The sequence below is a fragment of the Nilaparvata lugens genome, chromosome 1 (genome assembly GCF_014356525.2).
Source record: "Nilaparvata lugens isolate BPH chromosome 1, ASM1435652v1, whole genome shotgun sequence".
Taxonomy (NCBI): Eukaryota; Metazoa; Arthropoda; class Insecta; order Hemiptera; family Delphacidae; genus Nilaparvata; species Nilaparvata lugens.
Genome location: NC_052504.1, coordinates 11,681,831 through 11,697,917, shown reverse-complemented (window position 1 = coordinate 11,697,917; position 16,087 = coordinate 11,681,831). Strand labels below are relative to the sequence as shown.

The following is a 16,087-nucleotide window of genomic DNA, read 5'->3' as shown; positions in this document are numbered from 1 at the left end:
TGCACACTAGAGCCTCCAGCTACCAGCCGAGCTTCCAGGAATGTGGTGGCTTGAGCCGCCGATTTTGTTAGCCACCAGACTGTCGCACCACCACGTCATACCATTGAGTATTATCTGTCATTGCACACTAGAGCCACCAGAAAATTATCTCCAGTTCAGTTTCAATTCAAATCAAGTTCAGTACAGTTGTATGTTGAAGTCATCGTAGTGAATAGTGAACAATTTGATACAGAAAGGTTCATTCTTGATGTTGAAAGCAGACCAGCTATATGGGACATGTCTTCAAAATTATATGCAGACCGGGATGTGAAGAAAAATTCATGGAGGGAGCTGGCAAATCTTTTCATTGAAAAATATAACCTCACATAGAATGAACAAAATGAATTTCGTAAGTTATATAACCACTTTTCTTGAGCATTATTCATTATATTATTCAACATATGCTAATAGTCCTGCTTCTTCCACGTACATTCTTCAACTGATCATGAGTTGACTAGTGAACTGGAGTGATGAGTCAAATGGTGGCTGTAGTGTGCAATGCTATCAAATTTTGATGGTGGCGCTTCCATAGTGGCCCAATGTGCAAAGAGCCACAATATTCTCAACTGATCTGCTGAGCAATTACAACCGTACCATACTTATAGCAATAACAAAGATTCAATAACGAATCTGATTCAACTTCATTCTTAGTACATACCAAAAATGATACATTATTGTTCTATATTGAATAAGATAATGATAAAAAACTAAGGAAAAAGGCATTACAACCAGAGTCAATGTTTGATTTTTCTTTATTATTTTTGTTCTTTCAACAGTAGTTGGAGTAAAAGTTAAATTAGTATATAAAAAGAGACACATTATAGAAATATAACCACAGATACCTGTGGGAGTATAGGAGTTCTACACCTAGAAGTTAAAAATATCAAAATTGCAGCCTAGGACTATTTCGAGAATCAATTGAAAATTGATAAATTGAAGTAAATTAATGATACAAGGTAGGAGAAATGTGTAGAATATTCGTCAAAGATTGAATATCTATTAACAAGAAGTTTCTTTTACAGTAGATTGCTAAACTCTGTTGATGATAATAAGTGTTAATAATCTTAATAATATTAATATAATGAATTTCTGATGAATTATTGCTGTTTGTGATACAATACAAAATTGATATTCAATAGAATAGACCTCTCAACAGTCTATAAAATAAAATCAACTAGTCCCTTTTAAGTTGTATCCCATATTACTTTTTATAATAATAATGAAATCTATAATATTACATACATTATCAATCACATATGCCAGGAGGCTTTTTGAGGTAATCAACACAGCCATATTAACAACAATAGCATCATAATATGGAACATAGCAGTTCAAAGGGTTTTGCAAAGACAACATTGTCGTTTTGTTGTTAGAGGTGGTAATTCAATAAAAATAATATTGCCATGAAGATTAGATCATCAGATTGGATCTTTTCACATTTGAGGAGACAGCTCTACCAGCTGAGCTATACCAGACAACCTCTGTCATTTTGTCCTGAATAAACTAGTACATGACATACAAATAAAGAAGAACATTTATCGGGGGATATAAGAGTAAAATTAATTTGTCAACACAATCAATGAATGGATGAATATTCTCATTAAAATCACTTCTCAGAGAAAAAAAAAGAATCTAGCATCGTTTCCACACATTTTCTAGACAATTGTATCAATTTTTGTACTAGGGATTACATTGACAATTACAGGTAGCTTACACTCACCATCTACTTCACACTAATATTGAACTCAGTCATGGAAATAAACATTGCAATAAAAATTGTGTAGGAATGACTTTCAATTGAGAAAGATGATAAGAACGTGAATCAGTGAGTGAGAATTTTGTATTTTTCAAGTTCAAGTGAGTCTGATAATGACTATTCAGATTAAACATGATTCCACAAGAACACTATAAACTGGAGGACTTGGCTGACATAATATATTTAACAGTTGTGAGATTCATTATTGATGTCTTGAAGAATATCAGGTACCGTATGTTCTCCCATAGAAGACAAATACTAAGTACTTGCAATATTAATGTGTATTGCATAGAATTTTACGAATTTACAATTGAAGAGGCATGAATATTCTTTACATTTAACGAGAGTGGGAAAGCTCCATGCGGGACCAAGTTTCAAAGGAAAATCATTACAAATTCACCAACTTGTTGCTTTGATTGCTGCAAATTAATATTTCTGGATAAGTTAATATAAGGAGAGAAAAGTGAATCTGGTAGATGGATAAAGACATATACTCAACTTGCATACAATTTACACTCATTATAATTATTCCCAATTGATGTTTCAATCTGCTAAGTGCTAAACTTCCATGTCGGCCTCGTCAGTAGGCCTACAGAAAACTTTTACTCTTCTATTCAGTTGGAATTTACTCAATTAAGTAAATGATACTCAATAAATGATTTAATTTCACACACGAGCAACTGACTCTAATCACACAAATCGTGATCGATTGAGAAACAAAACAATGCCAATAAAACTACTAGGACTACTTAATCAATTATTTTTCAACTGGGCTTTAATATTAGGTGCCTTCAAAGTACATAAATCAGCTCATTAAAAGTCACATAATTCTTAATTTTAGTTTATCAAATCGAAGTCATAATTCTAGTTTTACATTAATTTATAGTTTATTCATGTACAGTGTTATTTAGTTTTGAACCACTATGGGTCAAAACTAACCAAAGTCTAACAGACTTTTTTTAGTTTCACTATGGGTCAAAAGTAACCAAAGTCTAACAGACTTTTTTCTAAGTCTGTTAGACTTAGTGGAAATTATCATATTGTATTAATAAATATAGAACAATTTTTTCTTCAGAGGCTCTCCCCCAGTGTGCTTTCAGATGTGTTTCTTCAAATCATTTGAACGAGAACAAGTATGGTCACAAAATTCACAAGTAAAAGGTTTTTAACCTGTATGTGTTCGAATGTGTACTTTCAAATTACCTGAAGTAGCACATTTGTAGTCACAAGATTCGCAACTAAATGGTTTTTCACCTGTATGTGTTCTGATATGAACTTTCAAATGGCTTGAAGATGCACATTTGTAGTCACAAAATTCGCAACTAAATGGTTTTTCACCTGTATGTGATCTGATATGCTCTTTCAAATGGCCTGAAAATGCACATCTGTAGTCACAAAATTCGCAACTGAATGGTTTTTCACCTGTATGTTTTCTGAGATGTAATTTGAAGTTGTATTTCCGACTGCATGTATAGTCACAAAATTCGCAATTGAATAGTTTTTCACCTGTATGTGATTTGATATGCTCTTTCAAATTGCCTGAAGTAGCAAATTTAAAGTCACAAAATTCGCAACTAAATGGTTTTTCACCTGTATGTGTTCTGATATGAACTTTCAAATGGCCTGAAGATGCACATTTGTAGTCACAAAATTCGCAAGTGAATGGTTTTTCACCTGTATGTTTTCTGATATGAACTTTCAAATTAGCTGAAGTAGCAAATTTAAAGTCACAAAATTCGCAACTAAATGGTTTTTCCCAAGTATGTCTTCTAATGTGTCTCTTCAAAGCAGCAATCCATGGAGTTTCATAGCTGCAGTCAGCACAGCTGTAGAGCTTGGTCTCTTTGCCAGCCACAGTTGGCTCAGTGCACTTTTCCACTGGAGAGATTGAATGTGCATCTAGTCCACCCACCTCTGTTGCATTGGCAGTGCCGCTGATAGAAGGCCCCATCTCTGCTTCACTCTTCACTGTGCCAAAGTCAACTTCTTCTGAAATGTCTTCTCCATCTTGGTAATCTACAAAAATAAACATACAACATTACTTGAGAAAATACAACTATTCTTGAACAGTGTTTTTCAGCTTCTATTTGAAAGCTTATTCGATTTAATATCTGTTGTCAAATACATTTCTTTGATATGCCTAACAAGACACAGTTATATCTTACCTTCTTCTTTGATGAATATCAGATTGTAGCCAGGGATTGAATATTGTTGTTGGCTGATGTCATTATCGGTTGGAGCGAATGCAGTGCTGCACTCTGGCGCTGGTTCTTGGCTGCTATCTACTGCAACTGTCGCCATCTGCAAATATATTGACATCACAACACTGCTATACACAAACAGTGGTACTATGATCAAATAATGAGAGCAGAGTTTGAGAACAAGCATTTGATTGCTAAGTCATCATACAAACTCGAAAATTTATAGCAGTGAAAATATATGTTGATTAAATAGATTAGAATAATTATTTTTCTGTTCACAAAATGGAAATTTCTCCTAATACTACATCACTACACTCCCCACTACAAACTCTTTTCCTAATGTGACATAAGAAATAAGATATTGACAGAATTAGAAATTTATGAATCTGACCGCTAATTGTCAAGAGGTTGAAATAGATTTCATGTGTAATCCAAATATGAATAGTGGATAGTATTATTGGAGAAATACAGGAGTAGTTGTGAAATTGAAACTATGGGTGGCTACTAACGACAGGACATGCATGATGAACATGTGTGTATAAACATTTCGTCATGCATTGTTGTGTCATCACAGCAAAAGGATTTGAGAAAAATGATTGAGATTGGTTTTTTGTATCTTTGATTTTTGTGGTTTATTTTTTCTTCACTTCTCTTTTTTCTCCACTATTTATTCAAGATTTAATTATTTTATTTTTATCTTGATAATTTGTAATTTAGAAGTTTACTTTTTTTATTGTTTGTTGCTGATGACAAAACATGCAAGATGAATATGTGTGTAAGCACATGTTCATCATTCATGTCCTGACGTTTTAAAAGAGAATTGCAATAGAACAGTGCTCGTTAATAGAATGAATTTGTCAATTGATTCAAATTCTGTATATGTTACGTAATAATCATAATGAATTAATAGCTCACTTATTTTTAAATCAGTTTCATATTTTAGTGCCACACGCCCGACACCTATATAATTAGTATTGTAATTGAGTCATCGTAATATTCTTTATAGTACGGTACGTCTGCGCGGTACTATCACTCCCGGGGCTCTAGTCGCATACCTCTGCCCGGGGTAAGTAGGCCTAGTACAACGAGTTGCTTGCTCGCCTCTGCTAGATGGAGTCGGCCACACCCTACCTCTTGTAATGCTTCGTTCAAACCTCTCCCCCAAAGTCGCTACACAGTTATTATTTGTTAAAAAAACTTCATTTAGTTAGACCTCGTTGTTTTTGTTTACACCTCAAGACAAGTTTTTCCAGTGAAAGTGTCCAGTGCTCGTGAACTATGCGTATTCTTTCCATGGCCATGGACGCGAATTCAGGTAACTCGTCGAAAACCATTGAACAATGACTTAATAAGGTACTGTGAACTATGATTATTATGTTATGCTTCATTTTCCATATTCCTTTGTTTTATTCTTGTTATATTATGACTCTCATTGCTTGAACTGATGTCAAGCTGGTCCTTCGGAAATTTAATTCACAGTTTTACGATTCAAATCATTACCGTACTGTGCTCTAAAAACATTATTCTGTTCTCGTCCTCAAACCCAATAACAAACAGTATTGTTGTCCTGCTTAATGTTAACACTCTCACAAAATGCCACTTCTTTCTCCAGCAGACGACTACATTCACCAATTCATCCTGCAATCATTATATCACTCCAATATTGATAGCCAATAGAAACATCATGAATGATAACTCATTGATTTCTCAATAATACACTATCAGTTTAATATTAAAACTGCATTTTTACTACCTACTAATTTCATGTATTGTTGATATATGTCACACTCTTTGATTACTTTTGTGTATTATGTATTGTCAGTGAAGCTTTAGATTCAATCACAAACAATGACAAGAAATATAAGAGAATAATTGGTTGTTATATACCTGAGTAGTAGTTGGGGCTTCCTCTGAGATTATTGGCTCCTGTTTGATGTTATTTGTTGGCAATTGAAGTTCTGCAAATCCATTTTCTTGCTTCTCTCTCTTGATCTGTAGACAGAGAACAAGATTGGTCTTATCTGATAACTTGATTTACAGCTAAGGAAAGATTCAAAAACCACAAACAACTAGTTTTGCTGAGCACTTACTGAAATACTTTTGATGTATTTTTGGATAAGATATAGTGAGTTTCAACCTGGACTATCAGCATTAATTGAATTGGAAGTGATGATGTTAGCTGTAGAGAATACTATATTTTTGGAGTGAATATCACTTTCGATGACTCTTGTCAGAGTATTATCAAAGAGAAAAGATAGTACAATAGGATATCCCATGGTATAAGACGTTTATGTTCCAAATTTCTCAGTTAATGCAAGCCGATAGTCCTAGTATAGTGAGGTCCACGTTATAATGGCAGTGGATAAAGATAGGAGAATAGCGATGCCGACTCTCTGCAATAATTAATTATATTTCTACACTGTCAAAAACATAATTGGCATCGTTGTGGACCTAGAAAAGGATAATTCCACCGGCTTTGTCGAATGATAGACAAGGATAGCAAAACCAAAGTTGATCAAATACTGTCATTATAACGTGGACCTCACTCTAGTTATTTTTTGTGAAGCTATGTGATACTGATAGTCTCTCATAAGCTCGTAGCACACTGGAGACGCGCCGCGCCTCGCCGCGCCGCCCTGTCAGTTGAAGCACGGAGCACACTAGAAACGCCATTTTTGCCCAACGCACACAAGGAGCGCGCCTCGCCGCGCCGCCACGTACCAGACATGACTCTCCAACCGACGATTGCCTCCATTCGGTTTAGTCTAGTTTCTTATGAACTAAAATAAATCTTGTTTTACAAAACAAATCGTAGATCAAAGAAGTGCAGTAAATAAGTCATTTATGAAATATGACCAGAAAACACAAAAATAAATTAGTAGCCACCATCTATAAAATATTGTCCAATTTCAAATTGATTTGTATCTTTTTATTCCATTCGGGATGGTGTTCTTAAAATAAAAATAATAAACTTACTAGTTTTGAACAAGTGTGTTCCACATGAGGTTGAATTAAATCAGAGTATCTTCTTTATTCACTTCATTTTACAATTTTTTGAAACAAACAAAAATAAAAATATCAAGTAGACTCCTCATTAGGATAGGCCTGCGTCGAGGAATGGTTCGTCTTGTACTAATATTAAGTAAAACCAAGAATGATATCTTCTATATATATATAAAAGCGAAATGGCACTCACTCACTGACTGACTGACTCACTCACTCACAGAACTAAAAATCTACCGGACCAAAAACGTTCAAATTTGGTAGGTATGTTCAGTTGGCCCTTTAGAGGCGCACTAAGAAATCTTTTGGCGATATTTTAACTCTAAGGGTGGTTTTTAAGGGTTTAAAGTTCGTCTTTTTGCATGTATATTCCAATATCTTAAAATTATAATTAAAATGTCCATACCATGTTAATATAGAACTATAATTTAGAGAGAGTACCTCTTCGAAACAGTTGTTCTGGTAACTAAATTGAAAATTTTGTCAGGTTGGCATTAAGTTGAGTTGACTTTGTTAGGATGGCAACAAGTTGAAGATTGAAATGCATTTATCCAGGACCTCCTAAATACCAATTTATCCAGGTATTTATCTAGGTATTTACCTATTTATAATAGGTATTTAGGAGGTCCTGATTTATCGCGGAAAAATTGATTGGGTACTGCTACTTCAATCCGAGCTATTCCTGGGAATATTATATTAGGTACTAGCCGTCAGGCTCACTTCGCTCGCCATATCCGTTTAGCCAGACGTTTAGTCTGGACCCCCGACTGGATATAAATATATTTACATACTATAATACTAACACATAAAACAATTGAAAGAAATATAATCTCAGATTCTTAGCCAATAATAATAGAAATAGATTCAATAAACAAAAACTGATTGCTTCCTTTTCTGTCATAGTTCTGGGAACATTCCGTGAATATACTCTTTTTATCTTCATTCAAGTTATTAAGATTCCTATTTGTAATCTTTGTACTGATTGTAGTAAAATATTTATTGAATTCATCAGCCATCTCTTTCTTTTTGTCTGATTTCTATTATGTGTTTATCTATACCCTGAATATCAGAAAATATCATTTTCTTATGTTTGATGGAGTCCATTGCTTCATTTATTGTTTCCCAAGCTTTCTTAATACTGTGTTTGCAGTCAGTAAATTTGTTTTGTATAATAGGTCTCTCACCACGCGCAAAACTCTCTTTGAAATAGTATTATAATTATTGTTGAATTTGTTAGAAAGAGCTTGATTGAGCTTTGGTTGCCTTCGTTTCTTTTCATTTTGTTTAATGTCCTTATAGCTCTAACTAAACTTGATGTTATCCATGGTTTGAGTCGGGGATGTCTTCTGCTAACTTTATGATGGGAAGCTTAGAAGGTAACCGTTCAATGAAGCTCTTCCTAACAAATAAAAGAGTTATAATGCTATTTTAAAGAGAGTTTTGCGCGTGGTAAGAGACCTATTATACAAAACAAATTTACTGACTGCAAACACAGTATTAAGAAAGCTTGGGAAACAATAAATGAAGCAACGGACTCCATCAAACATAAGAAAATGATATTTTCTGATATACAGGGTTTAGATAAAAAATAATAAAATCAGGCAAAAGGAAGATATTGGTACAGAGATTACAAAAATAGGCATCTGAATAACTTGAATCAAGATAAAAAGAGTATATTCACGGAATGTTTCCACAACTATGACAGAAAAGGAAGCAATCAGTTTTTGTTTATTGAATCTATTTCTATTATTATTGGCTAAGAATCTGAGATTATATTTCTTTCAATTGTTTTATGTGTTAGTATTATAGTATGTAAATATATTTGAATAGTTTATGCTTGCAAACTACAGCAGTAGAAAGTCAACTTCTTCTTTCTTGTATTGTAACTATTGTTGTATTGACTCCCCTCTTAACAACACGGACTTGTTCCATATTAGAGGAGTAATTTTCAGGGTAATATATTGTAAAATGTACTTTCTGAAAAAAATGAATTTGAATTTGAAAAAAGATTGTAACTCCTTTTTTCACACCAGTATCATAAGAGGAAGTAATTGGGACTGTTCTGAGTCTGAATTTTATATTTTATAAAGGAAATGTCTTTTGTTAATTCGTACAAGACGAACCATTCCTCGAAGCAGACCTAGCCTAATGAGGAGTGTAATTAATATTTTTATTTGTTTCAAAAAATTGTAAAATGAAGTGAATAAAGAAGATAAATGGAGAAGATATTCTAATTTTATTGAAACTCATGTGGAAAACACTTTTTCCAAACTAGTAATTTTATTATTATTTTTAAAACACTATCCCTAATTGAATAAAAACAAATACAAATCAATTTAAAGTTGGAAAATATTTTATACCGATGGAAATTACTGAGATATTGCAATCATTCAAATGCTAATAAATAAATTATTATTATCAAACGAAAATCCAAAATAAATGCTGTAATTCACTCCGAATACTTCTGCTACTGCAAATATTGACAACAGGGTAAACAGCTAGATGGAAATTCGATGAGCGCTACTATTCATCGAATTTCTATCAAGCTGTTTTCCCTGTTGTCAATATTTGCACTAGAGAAGTATTCGGGGTGAATTACAGCATTTAATTCGGATTTTCGTTTGATGATAATAATAATAATAATAATTGAATATTTTATAGATGTAGATGCCACCATCTTTTATATATTTATATATATAGAAGATATCATTTTTGGTTTTACTTAATATTAGTACAAGACGAACCATTCCTCGACGCAGGCCTATCCTAATGAGGAGTCTACTTGATATTTTTATTTTTGTTTGTTTCAAAAAATTATAAAATGAAGTGAATAAAGAAGATATTCTGATTTTATTGAACCTCATGTGGAACACACTTGTTCAAAACTAGTAATTTTATTATTTTTATTTTAAGAACACCATCCCGAATGGAATAAAAACAAATACAAATCAATTTGAAATTGGACAATATTTTATAGATGGTGGCTACTAATTTCTTTTTGAGTTTTTTTTTTTTGTTTTTCTTGTCATATTGTATAAATGACTTATCTACTGAACTTCTTTAATCTACTATTTGTATTGTAAAACAAGATTTATTTTAGTTAATAAGAAACTAGACTAACCCGAATGGAGACAGTCGTCGGTTGTAGTCATGTCCGATACGCGGCGAAGCGGCGCGGCGCACTCCCAGTGTGCGTTGAGCAAAAACGGCGTCTCCAGTGTGCTTCGTGCTTCAACTTACAAAGCAGCGCGCCGCGCCGCTTGTGTGCTACGAGCTCAACAGCTGTGTACACTCAGTGGCAAAATTGAGTTGATTCAAGAGACTTGACAACGCTATTATCCTATCTTCCTTCACTGCCATTATAACGTGGAACTCACTATAAAAGATTCCGAGGGTAGCGAAGAGGCACCCGAAAGGTGGCGGAGCTCAGAGGAAAGTTCCTCTCCTAGCGCACATGCGAGCGCGCCTCACCGCGCCGCGTAGCTACAGAGGAAAAATTCTGCTCCGTTTTCTCCCAAAAGTTTCGGCAGTGGAATAATTCCACGGCGTCCACGGCTGCGCTTCCAGTGTGCGTATTCTAACTTATTTACATGCTAAGTATACTCCGGAATAATTCCACGGCGTCCACGGCTGCGAGGCGCGTCTCCAGTGAGCTCCGTGCTTTACTGTGTTATTCTTACACTCTCACAAGGCCAAAACAGTAATAATAGACAGTAGTCGACTGTAATTGGCTTCAGTTAACAAATACCGAAATGACATTTAAAACATAAACGAATTGCAACATGTTATATCTTCTTATATTCTTTTCTCTATGGTATTACTGTATGATCTGGGGAATGCATAACTTCTTCTATCACAAACAAATGGTGGGCTAATAAAATGCATTTGTTACTAATATAGTACCAATGATAGTTGAATCTCATATTTCTCTTCACATGATTTTCGAATAGGCCTATTATATTTCTCTCCTCATGATTTCATTTGAGAATCAAAAATGGATGAATTAGAAGAAAGAATAGAATTTAAAAAGCTACAGACAAACAATGAAATATAACTATATTACAAATGCCTTCCTCACGGAGTGATTAGGTACTTGGAGGATGCGAGTACTTGCCTGATGAATAGCTGTATTGCTATGAGAAGGTTCATTCTTCATTTCAATGTCAATTTGTTCGAATGGACTCTCATGTTTCACAATTTCAATCTGAAACAGAGAGACAAAGTTTTTACAACTAACTTATTAGAAGAATTGAGATATGGCTTTGTAGATTTTAGCACAATCAATTTTAAAGAATGATAGGAGAATTTGATCAAGCAATGAGAGAGAGAATTATAAATTGATATGATATGTAACCGACTCTCCAAAGTAACATATCTGATACGGAAACTGAGAAGCCATGTTCCAAGGAATTACCTGGTTACTGCATACCATGGTGTTTCATAGCCACATAAACTACGGGATTGCACTTTGGGGGCATGCAAGTGGATGTCACAGAATTCTCCTCCTACAGAAGAAAGTTATTCGTATAATAACTTCATCACCATACTTGGAGCATTGTCGCCCGCTGTTCAGGAGGCTGGGAACACTCACTGTCTTCAGTCAATATGTGATGAACTCCCTTGTACTTCTGAAAGGCCAACTTTACACACTCCAAGCAAGAGTCAAGATACACAACTATTCAACTAGAGAACGAGACAACATTGACTTTCCCTACTCTAGACTGGCTAAGCTGCACACTTGCTACCTAATGCGCGCATTAAAAATCTACAACAGACTTCCACTGCATGTGCGGGAGCTGGAGGTGAGAGTGTTCCGAGAGAAGCTAATCAACCTCCCTATCTATTCTTTGAGTGAGGAGGAGATTGTGTGTCTTGTCAGTCTCTTTGATCGGCCATCTTGAGATTAGTGTACATATTTGAACTTTTGTGTTTTTATTAATCGACAACGTCTATCCGGTATATACACTGGTCACAGACAGAAGAAAAATTGAATTGAATTGAATAGAATAAGAGTGAGAGAGAAAGAATTGATTCTATTTGATTATGATGCTGAATGTTTTTTTGCTTGTGCTTGGTTACTGGAAAGTGTGAGTGTTTTGATAAGATGATGAAGCATCCATGCCTAACTGCAACCACGCCCACGTTGCTCTGACAGACTGAAGGGTGCAACCCTTCAGGACAAACGCCTTAGTCGTCACGGCTATCCTGGCCGACAACAACCATAGTTGACAGATGAAATATATATTTACAATATGCAAATGCGACTAATCTCACATTGTATAACAAGTTCGAGACTACTATTATGACTAGCAAAGCTGTGAATATTATGGAAACAATAAAGAGTTGCCAAGTGAGGTAATTAAATCTCAAACATAGAAGCGACATACACAGTCTGAACTAAAGTTTATTCAACATGTTTTTAGAATACTTGGTCTGTTATGTGGTGCATCATAGTTTTCCTCATAAGAGACAAAGCATAACTTATTATAAACAAGCTAAAAAGATGGAGCGCGGTTATTTCGCTCTTATAGTTAGGTTACCATATCATATAAGGCTGCCAGTTGGCCTCTGGATGTGGAAAACTCACCTTCAATACCTTCTGCTTCATCCATAACCCACATTTGTGGTATCGATGGCGTCATAGAGTTTGATTTCAATATACACAATAACACAAAAACTATTCAGATGGCAGGTAAAACAGTGACCACTTTTTAAAAAAGTTCAGATCATCACTCATAAATTCATTTACGATATAATATGATTTATTTTTTAAGGTTGAGTGGTAGAAAGGACTTTCTAGTCCTAACTCCGCCTAATAAAGAGTATTTTCATTTCATTTCATTTCATTTATTACAAAGCAGCTTCCTGACGGCTCTCTTGAAGGCGGCCTCATCCAACTGCTTCACACCAGGAGGAAGCTTGTTGAAGAATTTCAGTGCAGAAACTCTATAGCTGGTCTGTGAACGGTGGAGACGTCTCCTAGGGACATACAGCAGCTCGCGGTGCCTGGTGTTGTGGTTTTGAACGTCACTTCGGGCAGCCAGAGTATGCTGTATCATCTTGACATACATCAAGCACAGGAGGATGTAATGGCTGAAGACCGTCAGCACACCAAGGCGAGCAAAGATGGGCTTGCAGTGAGCAAGATGATCTCTGCCTGTTATAATTCTTATAGCCCTCTTTTGCAGTCTCAGCACATCAGCAGCCCCCGCTGAATGACCCCACAGAAGCAAGCCATAGGTAATGTGGCAATGGAAGAGCGCGTGATACATTATTATAAGGTACTTCTCAGTCACCAGGCCCCTCATCTTGAGCAGCAGAAAGCAAATGCGGGAGAGTCGACTGGTTACCTGCTATATATTATTATTATTATTATTATTATTTTATTGATTCAATGATACAAAATTATTATTTAAAATAATAATAATAATAATAAAAATAATATAACTGTTCCAGCTGAGTTTGCTGTCCAAGACAAAACCCAGCAGCTTCACCGGATTCTGAGGGTCACGCAGTTCAAGTGACAAGCTGCAGATGATCCTTTGGGTCTTGTCCTCATTCAGCTGGAATCGATTAGCCAGGAACCATGAAGTGGCAGATCGAAGATGCTCCACAGATGCCTCCAAAACCCGCTCAAGCTCAGCACCCGATGAAAGTAGAGATGCATCATCCGCGAACATCAGAGAGGAACCGTGGTCGTCGAGGTCATTTATCATGACAAGGAACAATGTAGGCCCTAGCACCGATCCCTGAGGAACATCAAAATGCACCGGAAGTGTCCGGGAGTCCATGAGGGAGACAAGCTGAGTCCTTCCAGAAAGGTAAGAGCCCAAGATCTAAGAAGAATGCCATGGTCCACGCAGTCAAAGGCTCGGCTCAGAACACAAAGAGAGACTCACCATCCTCAAAGGCCGCGTCGATCCGCTCAGCTACATGGTCAACTGCACCCACTGTTGATCTCCCAACTCGAAAACCAAATTGCATGTCCGAGAACAGGTCAGCCGAGCCGAGGGTGTAAGTGCACGTCCAGTGCCAACATACCTATTATCAAATTTTTGGTTGGGATCGATTTAGTATGTTATTTTGATTAAATTATTTTAATTTGACAAAAATTAAACGGCGCTCACTATTGTTTTTTAAATAAACTAAGTTTAAAGTAGCACAATTTTACATGCATTTAACTTATGAGTAGCAGCCATTTTGATTACTGAAATCATCAAATTACGATATTCCTAATCTGAGTTTTCCTAACCCAAAGCTTTTCCTAACCTAAGCTTTCCTAACATAAAGCTTTTCCTAACCTTAGCTACTTATGGTTGCTACTTATAGGTTAAATGCTTGTAAAGTTCTGCTACTTTGAACTTAGTTTATTTTAAAAACAATAGTGAGCGCCGTTTAATTTTTGTGATTTTGTGCTCAAAATAACATTCTAAATCGATCCCAACCAAAAATTTGATGACAGGTATGTTGGCACTGGACGTGCACTTTAGCCGAGTCAAGACTGGTGACTTTTATGAGCCTAAATTACAAAATAAATATTATGCCTGTACACAATCTAACTAACTGTAACTATAGTAGTCAAAGTACAAGAGAAAGATCATACATAGTTATTATTGAGGATAAGTTTCAGAACGAGAGAAGGTTCATAAATAGGCCGATTTATTATTGAGGTTAAGTTTTAAGAAGTGTTTGTATATTGCAGAATCGCTTACTTACGTGATCACTCATGACTAATGAAAATAAACTAAACCAAACTTATCATCAAGAGATTTATCATCAATAAATACTAAAGTCCAATTTGAAATAATAAAAATAATAAGCTAGACTCATAAAAATTCGGTCTTCCTCATTATTTGTATTTTGATATTAGTATCATATCATCACTGAATAGATGCAGAATGGAAACTCGGCTAGTACCCTGGCACAAAAATACGACATCTTGTTAGAAAGTTCCACATTGTAATATATTTATATATTATAGTGAGGTCCACCTTATAATGGAAGTGAATAAAGATAAAAGAACAGCTTTGCCTATTCTCTGCCTTCATTAGTTATATTTCTGCATTGTCAAAATTCAAAAACAGATTTAGCATCGTTGCGGAGCTAGAAAAGAATAGTACTACCTGCTTTGTCGAATGATAGACAAGGATAGCAACATCAAAGTTAATCAGATACTGTCATTATAACGTGGACTTCAATATAGTGAGGTCCACGTTATAATGGCAGTGTAGGATTGACAATACTGTTGCTGTCTTTCTCAATCATACAACAAAACAGATAGCGTTATCTCTCTCTAGCTTAGCAAGGACCATTATAACGTGGACTTCACTATAATGACAGAGTAAGAAGATAGGAGAAAAGGGTTGCCAGATCTCAGCCTTGCCACCCAAAAAAGCTGATACTGGTATATCTGATGAATTTAACTGTTCATTATTGTTGAAAATATCATATTTTATTTGTCAAGAAAATATATTTTTTAAAGATGAAATAATAGATTTTAATGATTGAGATAAAATATTAGTTGAATTTCTACATTATTGATAAACGATGTGGCAACATCGCAATGCGTGAAAAACTTTGTTGAACGATAGACAAGGATAGCAGCACCATTGCAAATCACACACTGCCATTATAACGTGAACCTCACTATAGTATTGATGGGAGGTTCAGATCGGGTAGCCGTCTAGGTGTCACCCCGACAACTTGACACCTAGTCATTTTGGCCATAGGCGACTACTTGTACCCTCAAAAAAATATACCATTGCCGTCAAGTTGTCCTCCCGAGTACTTGACACCTACTGGACCAAAGGTGCCAACTAGTCATGATCGTAAACGACAACTTGACATCTCGCACCCTCGCGTCAGGGTGTCCCCCCCGACTAGTTGTCACCTCCTTAGACGGGGATGGCTCACGTCAACATGACCATTTGCACGCTGGCATAGACACAACTTGAAGATTTTCATTGGCCTTCTTACGGTCTGATTGCCATCTGAGCGCAAGTGTATATAAATAATTATTTATCCTCATATTAATTACCAGACTTCATGTAATACCTCAGTTGATAACCAGACAGATAGCTTCATCTAC

The 16,087-nt window shown here is 35.5% G+C and overlaps 2 protein-coding genes across 5 annotated transcripts in view; both read right to left on the bottom strand.

Moving 5' to 3' along the window:
* Window positions 1–773: 773 nt before the first annotated feature.
* LOC111045742 (zinc finger protein 28 homolog) overlaps window positions 774–16,087 on the bottom strand; it is a 51,256-nt gene continuing 35,942 nt past the window's right edge. For 3 of the 4 annotated variants that reach the window (XM_039429876.1, XM_039429893.1, XM_039429918.1), the window contains 4 exons: window positions 11,114–11,203; window positions 5,884–5,988; window positions 3,961–4,096; window positions 774–3,811 (listed from right to left, as the gene is read on the bottom strand). In XM_039429876.1, the coding sequence (XP_039285810.1) occupies window positions 2,961–3,811; window positions 3,961–4,096; window positions 5,884–5,988; window positions 11,114–11,203 (1,182 nt within the window). In that variant the 3' untranslated portion in view covers window positions 774–2,960. The remainder of the gene's footprint in view (window positions 3,812–3,960; window positions 4,097–5,883; window positions 5,989–11,113; window positions 11,204–16,087) is intronic. The other variant, XM_039429885.1, reaches the window with a different exon arrangement.
* On the bottom strand, window positions 12,612–13,356 carry LOC120351808. Its single transcript, XM_039430200.1, has 2 exons — window positions 12,851–13,356; window positions 12,612–12,765 (listed from the first exon to the last, which is right to left on the bottom strand). The coding sequence occupies exons 1-2, from the start codon at window positions 13,305–13,307 to the stop codon at window positions 12,677–12,679; spliced, it is 546 nt and encodes a 181-aa protein (XP_039286134.1). The 5' UTR covers window positions 13,308–13,356; the 3' UTR covers window positions 12,612–12,676.

Coding starts and splice junctions, on each gene's coding strand:
- LOC120351808 (XM_039430200.1), bottom strand. CDS start 13,307: ATGAGGGGCCTGGTGACTGAGAAGTACCTTATAATAATGTATCACGCG. Junction 12,766..12,850: donor CGTCAGGAAGCTGCTTTGTA/ATAAATGAAATG, acceptor CAACCTTAAAAA/ATAAATCATATTATATCGTA.